This window comes from Tamandua tetradactyla, chromosome 6, assembly GCF_023851605.1.
Source record: "Tamandua tetradactyla isolate mTamTet1 chromosome 6, mTamTet1.pri, whole genome shotgun sequence".
In the NCBI taxonomy this organism is placed as follows: Eukaryota; Metazoa; Chordata; class Mammalia; order Pilosa; family Myrmecophagidae; genus Tamandua; species Tamandua tetradactyla.
In genome coordinates this window covers 83,032,098-83,047,107 of record NC_135332.1, presented here as the reverse complement: position 1 = coordinate 83,047,107, position 15,010 = coordinate 83,032,098, and the positions used below count along the sequence as shown (strand labels likewise).

The 15,010-nt window shown below is 45.5% G+C and overlaps 1 protein-coding gene across 3 annotated transcripts in view; it reads left to right on the top strand.

Annotated features, from left to right (window-relative positions):
- The window catches only part of IQANK1 (IQ motif and ankyrin repeat containing 1), a 43,280-nt gene that overhangs the window by 14,003 nt on the left and 14,267 nt on the right, over nucleotides 1-15,010 (top strand). For all 3 annotated transcript variants that reach the window (XM_077166588.1, XM_077166587.1, XM_077166589.1), the window contains exons 4-7: nucleotides 7,320-7,453; nucleotides 7,913-8,077; nucleotides 8,163-8,354; nucleotides 8,429-8,554. In XM_077166588.1, the coding sequence (XP_077022703.1) occupies nucleotides 7,320-7,453; nucleotides 7,913-8,077; nucleotides 8,163-8,354; nucleotides 8,429-8,554 (617 nt within the window). The remainder of the gene's footprint in view (nucleotides 1-7,319; nucleotides 7,454-7,912; nucleotides 8,078-8,162; nucleotides 8,355-8,428; nucleotides 8,555-15,010) is intronic.

The window sequence follows — 15,010 nt, the reverse complement described above, 5'->3', positions numbered from 1 at the left end:
TTTACCAATATTTTGTTAAGCATTTTTACATCTATATTTATATGGGTGGGATGTTGGTCTGTAATTTTGTTTTTCTTCTGCCATCTTTGTCTGACTTTGGTGTCAGAGCAATGCGGAACTCATAGAATGAGTTAGGAAGTAATCCTTCTTCTTCAATTTTTGGAAGAGTTTGAGAAGGATTGATGTAAAATAGAATCAGCAGTGATTCTATTATTTTATACACAGTATATAGATGGATCATAATTTTTCATCCAAACTGCCAATATCTGCTTTTAATAGGGGAATTTAATCCACTGACATTTACAGTAAAAACTAGAAGAAGAAGGATTACTTTTGCCACTTATATTTGTTTTCTGTATGTCTTGTATGTTTTTTCTTGTCCCTCAAATAGTACATTTTACTGCCTATTTTGTATTTAGTTGCTTTTTTATAGTGTATCATTTTGATTCCCTTCTTCTTTCCTTTTCACTGTTTTTTTAAAATTTTTTTATTAATCAAAAAAAAAGAAAAGAAATTAACACAACATTTAGAAATCATTCCATTCTACACATCCATTCAGTAATTCTTAGTATCATCACATAGATGTATGATCATCATTTCTTAGTACATTTGCATCGATTTAGGAAAAGAACTAGCAAAACAGCAGAAAAAGATATAGAATGTTAATATAGAGAAGAGAATTAAAATAATAATACTAATAAAAATATATATATATAAAGGAAAAAGAAAAAACAAAAACAAAAGATACAAACAAACAAACAAACAAACAAAAAACTATATTTCAGGTGCAGCTTCATTCAGTGTTACAACATAGTTACATTACACTTAGGTATTATTGTGCTGTCCATTTTTTTTTTTTTTTTTTTTTTTAAAGGAAAGACAGAGAGAAGGAAGGAAGGAAGGAAGAAAGGGAAACATAGACAGATAGAAGGAAGGAAGGATAGAAGGAAGGAAGGAAGGAAGAAAGGGAAACATCTTTAAACATTTTCTTGTTTTATTGTATTTTGTTTTTCCGTTTTTTGTTACATGGGCTGGGGCCGGGAATCGAACCGAGGTCCTCCGGCATAGCAGGCAAGCACTTTGCCCGCTGAGCCACCGCGGCCCGCCCTGTGCTGTCCATTTTTGAGTTTTTGTATCTAGTCCTGTTGCACAGTCTGTATCCTTTCAGCTCCAATTACCCATTATCTTACCCTGTTTCTTACTCCTGCTGGTCTCTGTTACCAATGATATATTCCAAGCTGATTCTCGAATGTCGGTTCACATCAGTGGGACCATACAGTATTTGTCCTTTAGTTTTGGGCTAGACTCACTCAGCATAATGTTCTCTAGATCCATCCATGTTATTACATGCTTCATAAGTTTAGTCTGTCTTAAAGCTGCATAATATTCCATCGTAGGTATACGCCACAGTTTGTTTAGCCACTCATCTGTTGATGGACATTTTGGCTGTTTCCATCTCTTTGCAATTGTACATAATGCTGCTATAAACACTGGTGTGCAAATGTCTGTCTGTGTCTTTGCCCTTAAGTCCTTTGAGTAGATACCTAGCAGTGGTATTGCTGGGTCGTAATCCATTCTGCCAGTCTATGTCTTTTGACTGGGAAATTCAGTCCATTAACTTTTAGTGTTATTACTGTTTGGATAATATTTTCCTCTACCATTTTGGCTTTTGTATTATATATATCATATCTGATTTTCCTTCTTTCTACACTTTACTCCATACCTCTCTCTTCTGTCTTTTCGTATCTGACTCTAGTGCTCCCTTTAGTATTTCTTGCAGAGCTGGTCTCTTGGTCACAAATTCTCTCAGTGACTTTTTGTCTATAAATGTTTTAATTTCTCCTTCATTTTTGAAGGACAATTTTTCTGGATATAGAAGTCTTGGTTGGCAGTTTTTCTCTTTTAGTAATTTAAATATATCATCCCACTGTCTTCTAGCTTCCATGGTTTCTGCTGAGAAATCTACACATAGTCTTATTGGGTTTCCCTTGTATGTGACAGATTGTTTTTCTCTTGCTGCTTTCAAGATCCTCTCTTTCTCTTTGATCTCTGACATTCTAACTAGTAAGTGTCTTGGAGAACGCCTATTTGGGTTTGTTCTCTTTGGGGTGCGCTGCACTTCTTGGATCTGTAAATTTAGGTCTTTCATAAGAGTTGGGAAATTTTCAGTGATAATTTCTTCCATTAGTTTTTCTCCTCCTTTTCCCTTCTCTTCTCCTTCTGGGACACCCACAACATGTATATTTGTGCGCTTCATATTGTCATTCACTTCCCTGATCCCCTGCTCAAGTTTTTCCATTCTTTTCCCTATAGTTTCTGTTTCTTTTTGGAATTCAGATGTTCCACCCTCCAGTTCACTAATTGTAGCTTCTGTCTCTTTAGATCTACCATTGTAGGTATCCATTGTTTTTTCCATTTTTTCCTCTTTTTCCTTCACTCCCATAAATTCTGTGATTTGTTTTTTCAGATTTTCTATTTCTTCTTTTTGTTCAGCCCATGTCTTCTTCATGTCCTCCCTCAATTTATTGATTTGGTTTTTGAAGAGTTTTTCCATTTCTGTTCGTATATTCAGCATTAGTTGTCTCAGCTCCTGTATCTCATTTGAACTATTGGTTTGTTCCTTTGACTGGGCCATATCTTCAATTTTCCGAGCGTCATCATTATTTTCTGCTGGTGTCTGGGCATTTGATCAGATTTCCCTGGGTGTGGGACCCGGCTGGTTGAAAGGTTTTTCTGTGAAATCTCTGGGCTCTGTTTTTCTTTTCCTGCCCAGTAGGTGGCGCTCATGGCGCTCGTCTGTCTGCCAGTCCCACCAGTAAAAGATGCTGTGGCTCCTTTAACTTGCCAATCCGAATCTCGCAGTCGGCCCGGGAAACCGTGCGTGGAGGGGGGGTCACCGGCCACCGCGGCTTGGGGGAGTGCCGGTCCAAATTGCCCAGCTGGCCCGAGACGCCAAGCGTGGCGGGAGGGTCCCGCTATCCAACGTTCCCAGTCAAACCGGGGAGCCACGTGCGTGGAGGGGACCCCAGTCGCCAGCTGCCCCGGCCGGGAAAACGCGCGCCCCTCGGGTATCTCACCGCAGCAGATTCTCCCTGCCTGTTCAGCCGTTCCAGAATGGGGTACGCTGTCTTTTTGGTCTCTGTCGTGGCTCCGGGAGCTGTTTCGTATTGTTTCTGTTTCTTTCGTTGCTGTTCTGGAGGAGGAACTAAGACCCACGCGTCTTACTAAGCTGCCATCTTCTCCAGAGGTCGCTTCACTATGTTTTTTTTTTTTGTTTTTTTTTTTTTTTTAAATATTGCTGCATATATAATCTGATTTTATTCCCATATCTCCATCACCTTGAGCAAGTTCTATCACTTTTTTTTTTATTAATTAAAAAAAGAATTAACAAAACAATTAGAAATCATTCCAATCTACATGTACAATCAGTAATTCTTAATAACATCACATAGTTGCATATTCATCATTTCTTAGTACATTTGCATCAATTTAGAAAAAGAAATAAAAAGACAACAGAATAAGAATTAAAACAATAATAGAAAGAAAAAAAACAAAAAAAACAAAAACAAAAAACCTATACCTCACATGCAGCTTCATTCAGTGTTTTAATATAATTGCATTACAATTGGGTAGTATTGTGCTGTCCATTTCTGAGTTTTTATATCCAGTCCCGTTGTACAGTCTGTATCCCTTCATCTCCAATTATCCCTTCTCTTTTTTTTTTTTTTTTTAATTAACGGGAAAAAAGAAATTAACCCAACATTTAGAGATCATACCATTCTACACATGCAATCATTAATTCTTAACATCATCACATAGATGCATGATCATCATTTCTTAGTACATTTGCATTGGTTTAGAAGAACTAGCAACATAACCGAAAAAGATATAGAATGTTAATATAGAGAAAAAAATAAAAGTAATAATAGTAAAATCAAAACAAAACAAAACAAAACAAAACAAAAACCTATAGCTCAGATGCAGCTTCATTCAGTGTTTTAACATGATTACTTTACAATTAGGTATTATTGTGCTGTCCATTTTTGAGTTTTTGTATCTAGTCCTGTTGCACAGTCTGTATCCCTTCAGCTTCAATTACCCATTGTCTTACCCTGTTTCTAACTCCTGCTGAACTCTGTTACCAATGACATATTTCAAGTTTATTCTCGAATGTCCGTTCACATCAGTGGGACCATACAGTATTTGTCCTTTAGTTTTTGGCTGGATTCACTCAGCATAATATTCTCTAGGTCCATCCATGTTATTACATGGTTCATAAGTTTATCTTGTCTTAAAGCTGAATCCATTCTGCCATTCTATGTCTTTTGATTGGGAAATTCAGTCCATTAACTTTTAGTGTTATTACTGTTTGGATAATATTTTCCTCTACCATTTTGGCTTTTGTATTATATATATCATATCTGATTTTCCTTCTTTCTACACTTTACTCCATACCTCTCTCTTCTGTCTTTTCGTATCTGACTCTAGTGCTCCCTTTAGTATTTCTTGCAGAGCTGGTCTCTTGGTCACAAATTCTCTCAGTGACTTTTTGTCTATAAATGTTTTAATTTCTCCTTCATTTTTGAAGGACAATTTTTCTGGATATAGAAGTCTTGGTTGGCAGTTTTTCTCTTTTAGTAATTTAAATATATCATCCCACTGTCTTCTAGCTTCCATGGTTTCTGCTGAGAAATCTACACATAGTCTTATTGGGTTTCCCTTGTATGTGACAGATTGTTTTTCTCTTGCTGCTTTCAAGATCCTCTCTTTCTCTTTGACCTCTGATATTCTAACTAGTAAATGTCTTGGAGAACGCCTATTTGGGTCTATTCTCTTTGGGGTGCGCTGCACTTCTTGGATCTGTAAATTTAGGTCTTTCATAAGAGTTGGGAAATTTTCAGTGATAATTTCTTCCATTAGTTTTTCTCCTCCTTTTCCCTTCTCTTCTCCTTCTGGGACACCCACAACTATATTTGTGCGCTTCCTATTGTCATTCAGTTCCCTGATTCCCTGCTCAAGTTTTTCCATTCTTTTCCCTATAGTTTCTGTTTCTTTTTGGAATTCAGTTGTTCCATCCTCCAGTTCACTAATTGTAGCTTCTGTCTCTTTAGATCTACCATTGTAGGTATCCATTGTTTTTTCCATTTTTTCTTCTTTGTCCTTCACTCCCACAAGTTCTGTGATTTGTTTTTTCAGATTTTCTATTTCTTCTTTTTGTTCAGCCCATATCTTCTTCATGTCCTCCCTCAATTTATTGATTTGGTTTTTGAAGAGTTTTTCCATTTCTGTTCGTATATTCAGCATTAGTTGTCTCAGCTCCTGTATCTCATTTGAACTATTGGTTTGTTCCTTTGATTGGGCCATGTCTTCAATTTTCCGAGCGTCATCCATTATTTTCTGCTGGTGTCTGGGCATTTGATCAGATCTCCCTGGGTGTGGGACCCAGCTGGTTGAAAGGTTTTTCTGTGGAATCTCTGGGCTCTGTTTTTCTTTTCCTGCCCAGTAGGTGGCGCTCGTGGCGGTCGTTGGTCTGCGGGGCAGTCGGCCCGGGAAACCGCGCGTGGAGGCAGGGGTCGCTGGCCGTGGCTTGGGGGAGTGCCGGTCCAAATTGCCCAGCTGGCCCGAGACGCCAAGCGTGACGGGAGGGCCCCGCTATCCAATGTTCCCAGTCAGACCGGGGAGCCACGTGCGTGGAGGGGACCCCAGACGCCAGCCACCCCAGCCGGGAAAACGTGCACCCCTCGGGTATCTCACAGCAGTGGATTCTCCCTACCCGTTCAGCCGTTCCAGAATGGGGTACGCTGTCTTTTTTGGTCTCTGTCGTGACTCCGGGAGCTGTTTTGTATTGTTTCTGTTTCTTTAGTTGCTTTTCTGGAGGAGGAACTAAGACCCGCGTGTCTTACTAAGCCGCCATCTTCTCCGGAAGTCTCCAAGTTCTCCTCCACTATGTTTTTAATATTTCCTTTCACTTCTGTTTTCTTGGTGGTTACTTTTGTAATTGCAATGATTGTCTTAAAGTACTAACGACGTAGTTACTCTAGTACCAACGAGTTTCAGTAGTATACAGACTCTTTCCTTCTGTGTATCTTCGTCCCTATTCCTCTACTTTGTGATTGTCTCAGATTGCATCTTTATGCACTGTTGGTCCAATTAACATAGATTTAGAATGTTATTTTACATATTTTCCTGTTAATTCATATGGGGGCAGTGACAAACCAAAACTACAATAGTGCAATATTTTATAGTTACCTATGTATGTAGTTATCCTCACTAGTATTCTTATTTCTTCTTATGGGCTTGTGTTACTGCCTAGTGACCTTTTATTTCAGCCTGAAGGACTCCCTTTAGCATTTTTTTTTTTTTTTTTTTTAAAGGAAAGACAGAGAGAAGGAAGGAAGGATAGAAGGAAGGAAGAGAGGAAGAAAGGGAAACATCTTTTAAACATTTTCTTGTTTTATTGTATTTTGTTTCTCCTTTAGCATTTTTTATAGGGCAGGTCTTCTGGTAATGAACTCCTTCAGTTTTTATTCATCTGTAAGTATCTTAAACTTCATTTTTGAAAAATAATTTTTCTAGATAAAAAATTATTGGTTGACAGTTGTTGGTTTTTTTTTAAGGACTTAAAATATGTCATCCCACTGTCTTCTGGCCTCCAGGGTTTCCAGTGAGAAATCTGCTGTTATTCTTATTGAGGACCCCTTGTGTTTTGGTTTGCTAAAGCTGCTGGAATGCAATGTATCAGAAATGGTTTGGCTTTTTCAAAGGGGATTAGGTTACAGATCTACAGTTCTAAGGCCATAAAAATATCCAAATTAAGGCATCAACAGGATGATACCTGGACTCTGAAGAAAGCCACCGGCCTCTGGGACACCTGTGTTAGACAAGAAGGCATGTGGCTGCAGGAGTATAGAGGGTCACATTGGGCGGGCAGGAATGGAGTACAGCTCCAGCGGGGCTTGGGGCTCCCCTGTCCTCTAAGAGTTGTTGGCACGAACTCTTCCACGCTTTGGCCCTGTGTGACTGGCCTTTCAGGGAAGGTCCCTGCTTGGGACCACTCACCTCACCTTTCCTCAGAGCCCCTACCTATATGTTTGCCAGATGTCATGGACCCAGGCCAGGTGGGTGGTGGGTGTTTAGGAGGCGTGCTGCACAGAACTAGGGACATGTGGCTGTGCCATGCTTGGGGACATGGAGAGCATTGTTGAGTCTGCACAGGAGGTGAAGGAGAGCCTTTGGGCCATCTCACCCTGGAGCACATGAGGATGCTGCACACAGGGGAAGATGGCATCCACCCAGCTGTGCCCTTTCACCTCACTCAGAGCCATCCAAGGAGGATCAGGCGGCCACGGTTATCCAGTGTGCCTTCCGGCAGCTCCTGGCCAGAAGGGAGCTCAGGCGGCGGCAGCAGGCCCACCAAGAGTACCTGGAGCAGATGGAGAAGTTGCAGCGGGAGGTGAGGCCAGGGCCAAGTGGGGCAGCCATGATTCCCTGTGCCAGAGGCCAGCGAGGTTGGAAGGAAATAGGTGAAGTCAGGGGAAAGGGGCAGGAGCTCGGGATGGAGGGATCATGATCTCGGGTCAGGGGTCATCACTGAGTAGGTGAGGTTAGAGACCTCAGGCCTGGGGGGGCAGCGACGTCAGAACTATGGGGGACAGTGACCTGAGGCTTGGGGGGACAGTAACCTCAGAGTGGGGGGCAGAACCCTTGAGGGGCAGTGACCTCAGACTGGGGCAGGGACCTCAGGCCTGGGGGACAGTGACCTCAGACTTGGGGGCAGTGACCTCAGACTCGGGTGCATGGACCTCAGTCCTGGGGCGGGGACAGTGACCTCAGACTTGAGGGGCCGGCAGGGACCTCAGGTGGGTGAGGGCGCGGGTGGCGTGCCCCTGGCCCTCAGAGGCCCGGGCCGCAGGCCTTCGTGGCCGCGGCGCACCAGAAGCAAGCGGAGGCACGGCGGCAGCGCGAGGAGGAGGAAGCAGCACAGAGACGGCGCCGGGAGGAGGCGGAGCGGCACCGGCGCCTGCTAGAGGCCGCATTCGACGGCAACCTGGGCGAGATCCGGGCGGTGCTGCAGGAGGTGAGCCGGGCGGGGGACGGGGCGAGGGGCCAGGGCTTCTGCGGGGCGCCGGGGCCCAGGTGAGCGCCCTCCGCGGCCCGCCCAGGCCGAGGAGCTGCTGACCCAGGAGGGCGTGGGCCGCGACGAGGCTGGCCAGGCGCGGCGGCTGCAGAGGCGCGTGGCCCTGGTGGAGGGCGCCGACAGCCACGGGAACACACCGCTGTCCGAGGCGGCGGCGGGCGGCCAGGCCCTGGCCATCCAGCTGCTGACCGAGCTGGGCGCCAGCCCCAACAGCAAGGTGGGCGACGCCCCCGGGGCCGAGGGCAGCCGAGCGGCCGGGCCTCCTCCCGGGCTCAGGGGTTCCCTCCGCAGGGCGCCTTCGGGCGGACGCCTCTGTTCCGCGCTGCTTTCGGGGGCCACCTGGAGGCCGTGGTGGTGCTGCTGCAGCTCGGCGCGGACCCCCGCATCTATGACGATGATGGGAACACTCCAGAGCAGGTGCCCAGGGGACCCCCCCCCCCCTGCCGCGGACGCCCCCAGGCCCTGGCAGGCCTCTGCCTGGCCTTTCCTGGAAGCCCTCAGTTTAAACCTCCACTGTCCCCCACGGTTGAGGAGTTGCTCCTTAACATTTTTGGAGCTACTCTCTTCTGTCTCTCTTTAAATCCCCTGCTGACCTTAGCAAACAGGATTGCTATCAGGGCTGGGGAAACTGAGGCTCCCACTTCAGGCCTTGGGAAAGGGCAGCAGGGACCCACCCATGCGCCCCTTACTCTCCTCCCTGTTTCCCCAGGAAATGGAGCCCCAAGGTTGGATGCACTCCCCAGCCCTGGGGTTTAGTGAGGCACTTGACAGTTACCCCCATGCACTGAAACCACCTCAGACCCGTGGGGAGTCTGCCTGCGGGTCAGCGGTGGTTTTCCAGGCGCCCTGGACACTCCCCACTGGGCAGTGCAGCCTGGGCAGTGCTCACTCTGGCCCGTGGGAGCCTGTGGGTGAGCGAAAGTCCCCTATCCTGACGTCCTTTAACTCAGCTCAATTTGAACCGCAGCCCCTCTCCCTGTCATTATGTGCTGCCCCCATCCCTAGCTAGGATCTGCCCTAATCTGTGAAGCAGAGAAGCTGCCTGGAAACTATGGGGCGCCCCCCATCCCCAGCTTCTGCCCAGTGGTCCAGGTCTTGGCCAAGCAGGGTCCCCAGGCCTGGCCTACTGCACCCTCAGGCCCCCCTCCTGGGGATGCTGCCTCAGGGCCTGGCCTCCGCCCTCTGGACCCAAGGGGTCTTTAAAGAGCCAGGAGCCTCTGGCTGCCAGTGCCCCTTCCAGGGGACAAGGCACCTGTCCCCCTTAGAAGGGATGGGCAAGGCCCCCAGGAGCCCAGGGTGGACATCCTCCTGCAGAAGTGCTGGGACAGACGTGCCCAGGATGGATGAGGGGACGAAGGTGAGGGGTGGCCTTCTGGACTGGTGGGATGTGGGTGAGGGGTTGCAGGAGCATGCAGGTGGGGAGCCTAAGAACATTCCAGAAAGAGAGAGCCCTGCTGATGTCTGCTTCTGCCAGGCAGAGGCCAGTGGTCTGAGCGCAGTGCTGTGAAGAGCAGATGAGTGTGTTTTAGACAGATGGAAATACTTCAAAAAGAAAATGGAAAAGAAGGCCCCTTCCCCTTTTTTGCAGAGGTTGCCTGGCTTTCATGGGTTGCTCAGGTTTTGGCAGCAGACAGGCTGGCATTTTAAGCTGTGTGGCCATGGGCAAGTTGCTTGACCTCTCTGAGTCTGATTTTTCTTTGTAAAACCAAAATAATAATAACTACTCTGAAGTAGCGCGGTAAGAATGAGAATTAGTGAACAGTGAATATAAAATGTCTGACTTGGAGCACACCACACAGGGTGTGATGTAATCATATAGTGTGAGGGGAGAGGGATGGAGACTGAACTAATCCCATGTGTTGAATCTCTCCTTTCTTTGTAACTGCCATTAAAATTACCAAATAACATAGTAAAGGTTAAAAAGAAAACCCTCACATTGCATCACGAAATCTGGGCAGGCGCAGCGTCCACCTGGAACGTTCTGGGGTGGGGGGTGCAGATCAGGTTGGGAGGAGGGGACCATGGAACAGACTGTGGAGATCAGCAGGGAGGTAAAGAAGGCAGTGAAGGCCTCAGACTCCAGGTCAGGGCCAGCGAAGGAGGCCAGAGGGCGGCTCGCTCAGGCACAGGAAAACCTGAGGTCTGTGTTAGCTGTGGAGCCCAGACAGCTCAGGAACTGGGAGGCTCGGAGCACTTCAGAAAGCAGGGGTGTTTGGTAGCCTGGTCTCCTTTCCCACCCCAGCAGAGGGCTGTAATTTACTCTCTGGAGTTTGAAGCCAAGGGACCCTGCCCCAAGAACATGAGGTCGAGCTCTGGATTGGAAGATGGGGATTAGGGGACAGTGTGCACACTGAGACCTCAGGCCCTTCCTCCTCTTGGTCTCCACAATGCTGGCTGCAGGGGTTCGGCCTCCACAGACACTCAGGTCAACTCACCACTCCAGAAAGAGGGCCCACAGGTTCTGGCAGCCGAGCAGACTCCTGATGCAGGGCCCGCCTCCACGGCCCACAGAGACTCACCCCCCAACCACCATGTGCCAACCAGCCAAAGACAGCTGCACATCGCCACGTGTGTTCAGCACACCACGCAGACAAAGAACCTGGAGGGAAAAAGTCGATGGACAGAAGGAAAAAAAAATCTAATTCATGTCTTCAGAGAGATAAGAGAAGATTTTGTATCCCAGGAACAAGAATAGGAGGCTATAAAGAAAGAAAAGCAGCCAACCAAACAGAACACTAGAACTCTAGGAAATTAAAAATATGATGGATATTAAAAATTCATTAGGAAACCTCACAGAAAGTAGAACCCCCACCACAAAAACAAATAAATAAATGGATGTTTGAGTTTGCTCGACTGTTGAAAGCAGATAATGTAAAATGGGTTAGCTTTTTTCATTCTTTTTTTTTAGGAATATATATATTTTTATTACCAACACAATCAACTTTTTTTTCTTTTTTGTGAAAAATAACATAAATACAAGAAAGCTATAAATTTCAAGCACACCACAACAATTATAGAACAGATTTCAGAGTTTGGTATGGGTTACAATTCCACAATTTTAGGTTTTTACTTCTAGCTGCTCTAAGATACTGGAGACTAAAAGAGATATCAGTTTTAAGATTCAGCATTCATATTGGTTTATTAAACTCTATTTTCACTGTGTAACTCCAGCATCACCTTTGATCTTTCCATCCCTCTCGTTAGGGGTGTCTGGGCTATGGCTTTTCTAAATTTTTCATATTGGAAAGGTGTATCACTAATATGGGGTAGGGAGATGGGACTATCTGATGTTCTGGAGAAGCTGGGCTAGGTTTCAGGACTTATCTGGTCCAGGGACCCATCTGGAGGTTGTAGGTTTCTGGAAGGTTACTCTAGTGCCTGGAACCTTTGTAGAATTTATATATGGCCCTAGGTGTCCTTTAGGATTGGTAGGAATGGTTTTGGATGGGGGTTGGCAAGTTACGGTAAATATCAATATCTAACTGAAGCTTGTGTAAGAGCAGCCTCCAGAGCAGCCTCTCAACTCTATTTGAACTCTCTCTGCCGCTGATACTTCATTTATTCACTTCTTCTCCCCCTTTTCATCAGCATGGAATTGTTGATCCCACAGTGCCAGGGCCAGACTCATCCCTGGGAGTCATCTCCCACGTCTCCAGGGAGGCTTTCAAGGGGTTTGGCTTTTAACAATGGGAATTTATTAGCTTACTGTCTTGAGGCTGAGAAAAATGTCCAAATCAAGGCACCATCAAGGTCATGTTCTCTCCTGGAAGGCTGGTTGCTGGTGATCCTGGCCTCCTCTACTCACGTGGCAGGGCACATGGCGGCATCTGCCAGTCTCTTCCGGGTTACTTTGCTCTCAGCTTCTGGCTTCTGTCTCCTCATCCCCTTTCTAAAGGTCTCCAGGAGTAGGATTAAGGCCCATCCTGGAGGAGGTGGGCCACCCCTTCACTGAAGCAGCCTCCTCAAAAAGCCCTCCTCAGTGGGGTCACACCCACAGGGATGGATTAGCTCTAAGAGCATGCTTTTCGGGGCGCATACAGCTTCACACCACCACAACAGACAACGGGAAACAAATTAAAAAAATAGATTTTTCAATCCAGCGGTTTCAGAAAGACAGAACGGGGTGGGGGGGGGAATGGTGAAAGAAGCTAATAACGAAGTTGTTCAAGAACGTTTCCCAGAGTTGCAGAGCGAGTGTCTGAGTTGTAAGTGCCCAAAACCCAGTGAAGTGAAGGTTGCAGCAAGAACTGTGACCAGGTAGCCACGGAACACAGACAGTGCTATGCGGAGACCCTAGAGGGCTTCCAGCAAAGCAAAACAAAAAAACAAAGGCAGGTCCCATGCAGAAAAGCGGGACCCTGAATGCCGGCTGCCCGGCGGCCCTGGGGCTGCCTCAGTGGACCAGCCAAGGCCTTCGATATTTTGAGAAAAAAATGCTTTCCAGCTAAACCATCAAGTGTGTATATAAAATGGAGATATTTTCAGACATAATTTCAAAAACATTACTTCCTCATCAGTGAGCGGAAAAGTATCTGCAAAGTCCCCTTCGGGGAGTGGTGGGAACGGGGGAAAATCAACCTCCCCAAGCTGAATTCTTGATATTCTCATAAGCAGTGTGGACAACCAAAGCTGTAGGCTGAGCCCCCAGTCTTGGGGTTTGTTCATATGAAACATAACCCCACAAAGGATAGGTCAAGTCTACTTAAAGTTAGGCCTAAGAGTCACCCCAAGCGAGCCTCTTTTGTTGCTCAGATGTGGCCTCTCCCTCCAGCCAACATGACGAGCAGTCTCACCACCCTCCCCCTGTCTACGTGGGAAATGAATCCCAGGGCTGTGGACCTTCCTGGCAACGTGGGACAGAAATCCTAGAATGAGCTGAGACTCAGCATCAAGGGATTGAGAAAACCTTCTCGACCAAAAGGGGGAGGATTGAAATGAGACAAAGTGTCAATGGCTGAGAGATTCCAGACAGCGTCGAGAGGTTATCCTGGAGATTATTCTTATGCATTAAGTAGATATTGCCTTCCTTGTTATTCAAGATGTAATGGAGAGGCTGGAGGGAACTGCCTGAAAATGTGGAGCTGTGTTCCAGTAGCCATGTTTCTTGAAGATGATTGTATATTGATATAGCTTTCACAGTGTGACTGTGTGATTGTGAAAACCTTGTGTCTGATGCTCCTTTTATCTACCCTATCAACAGATGAGTAGAACATATGGAATAAAGATAAATAATAGGGGGAACAACTGTTAAAATAAAAAACAAAAACATTGCTTCCTCCTTTTTAGACTTTCTTAGGATAAGGGAGGATGAGGGAGAAAAGCAGAAAGTGAAGATCTGGAACTCAGAACACAGGGTCCCAGCACGAGGCTGGGCACAATGACAACTCCAGGACAGCCGCTGAGCGCCAGGCCTCGGACAGGCCCTGCCCCTTTATTCCAGGGGGCTTTTCCATGACAGACCGGAGGTCGACAGTCCCAATGATGTGTCTGGTTATTTTCCGATACATGGAAAAATGCAGTGATAGGCAGGAAACTAAGGACAAGGAAAAGTATTAACTCCTCGTGAAACGAAAAGTTATACGAGAAGGAAATGAATTCAAAACATAATACGTGACTCAGAAATGAATAGTTTTCCTAGACACAATCAGGCAAACACAGAATGTCGGTTTAGCCAAAAATTAAGGCCTAACTACTGAACTTCATTGCATCTAAGATGCCATCAATTGCAAGATTTTGACACTATTTTATATAGTGTTAAAAAGGAACACTCTGTGTCAGTTTACTGGGAACTGTGATTTTTTTAAAGTGTACATTTCAAAGGAGCATTTAGTAAGTTTATAAAGCTGTGTACCCTCACCTGATCCAGTTTTCAAACATTTTCATCACCCCCAAAACATCCCTCAGGCCTGTGTGCAGTCAGTCCCCAGTACCGCACCAGGCCGGCAGGCACCTGTCTCTCCATCTCTCTGGATATTTGTAGTGAAACCGTGCTCAGTGTCATCCTTTCTGTCCATCAGCCACTGAGCACACTGTTTTTTTTTGTTGTTGTTTTTTAAGTAGGAAGCCTGCTTTTATTACAAATTGTACTTGACAAAGAATTATATTAGTGATAGAAAAAGGTAAAAACAAGGGTGAGGAGCCAAGTTCTGCATGGAGATGCTCATGGAGGATGCAGAGAAATGTTTGGAATCGGGTGGGCATCAGCAGTTAGAGCTCCAAGAGGGCAGGTAACTCCTATTCTGAAAACTGTCTTATGTTTTAGATTTTCCACGGCCAATCTGTCAGCTTCCTCATTGCCTCTGATGCCACGATGAGCAGAACATATTGCCACTGAATGTCCATTCCTCAGGAAGCTTGATCAGTCTTCTCAAGATCTGCTCTGTTGACAACATCTCTTCTGGAAGCTGTTTTCCATCCATTTTCTTTCCAGTTATCAATCCATTCTGTCATGCCTTTGATGTCAAACTTGCTGTCTGTTCCAGCAGTGAGTTTATTCAGGTTTTGGCCCTTCGCTTGCTCAATTGCTTTGTGGGCCGCCTGCAGTTCAGCTCTTTGGTTTGTCTGCCATCCAGAAACCCTCTCACTTAGATTTAGAGGATTGTCAGGTCCCCAGTAGACTCCCAAGTCCTGCTTTTGCACCATCTCTTTCATTTTTTTAAAAAAATTATTTATTAATTAAAAAATTAACAAACGAACTAAAACATTAGCATATATAATCAGTAATTCACAATATCATCACTTAGTTGCGTATTCATCATTTCTTAGAACATTTGCATCAATTCAGAAAAAGAAAAAGACAACAGAAAAAGAAATAAAACGAAAACAGAAAAAAAAAAGATTATACATACCATACCCCTTGCCCCTTGCTTTCAT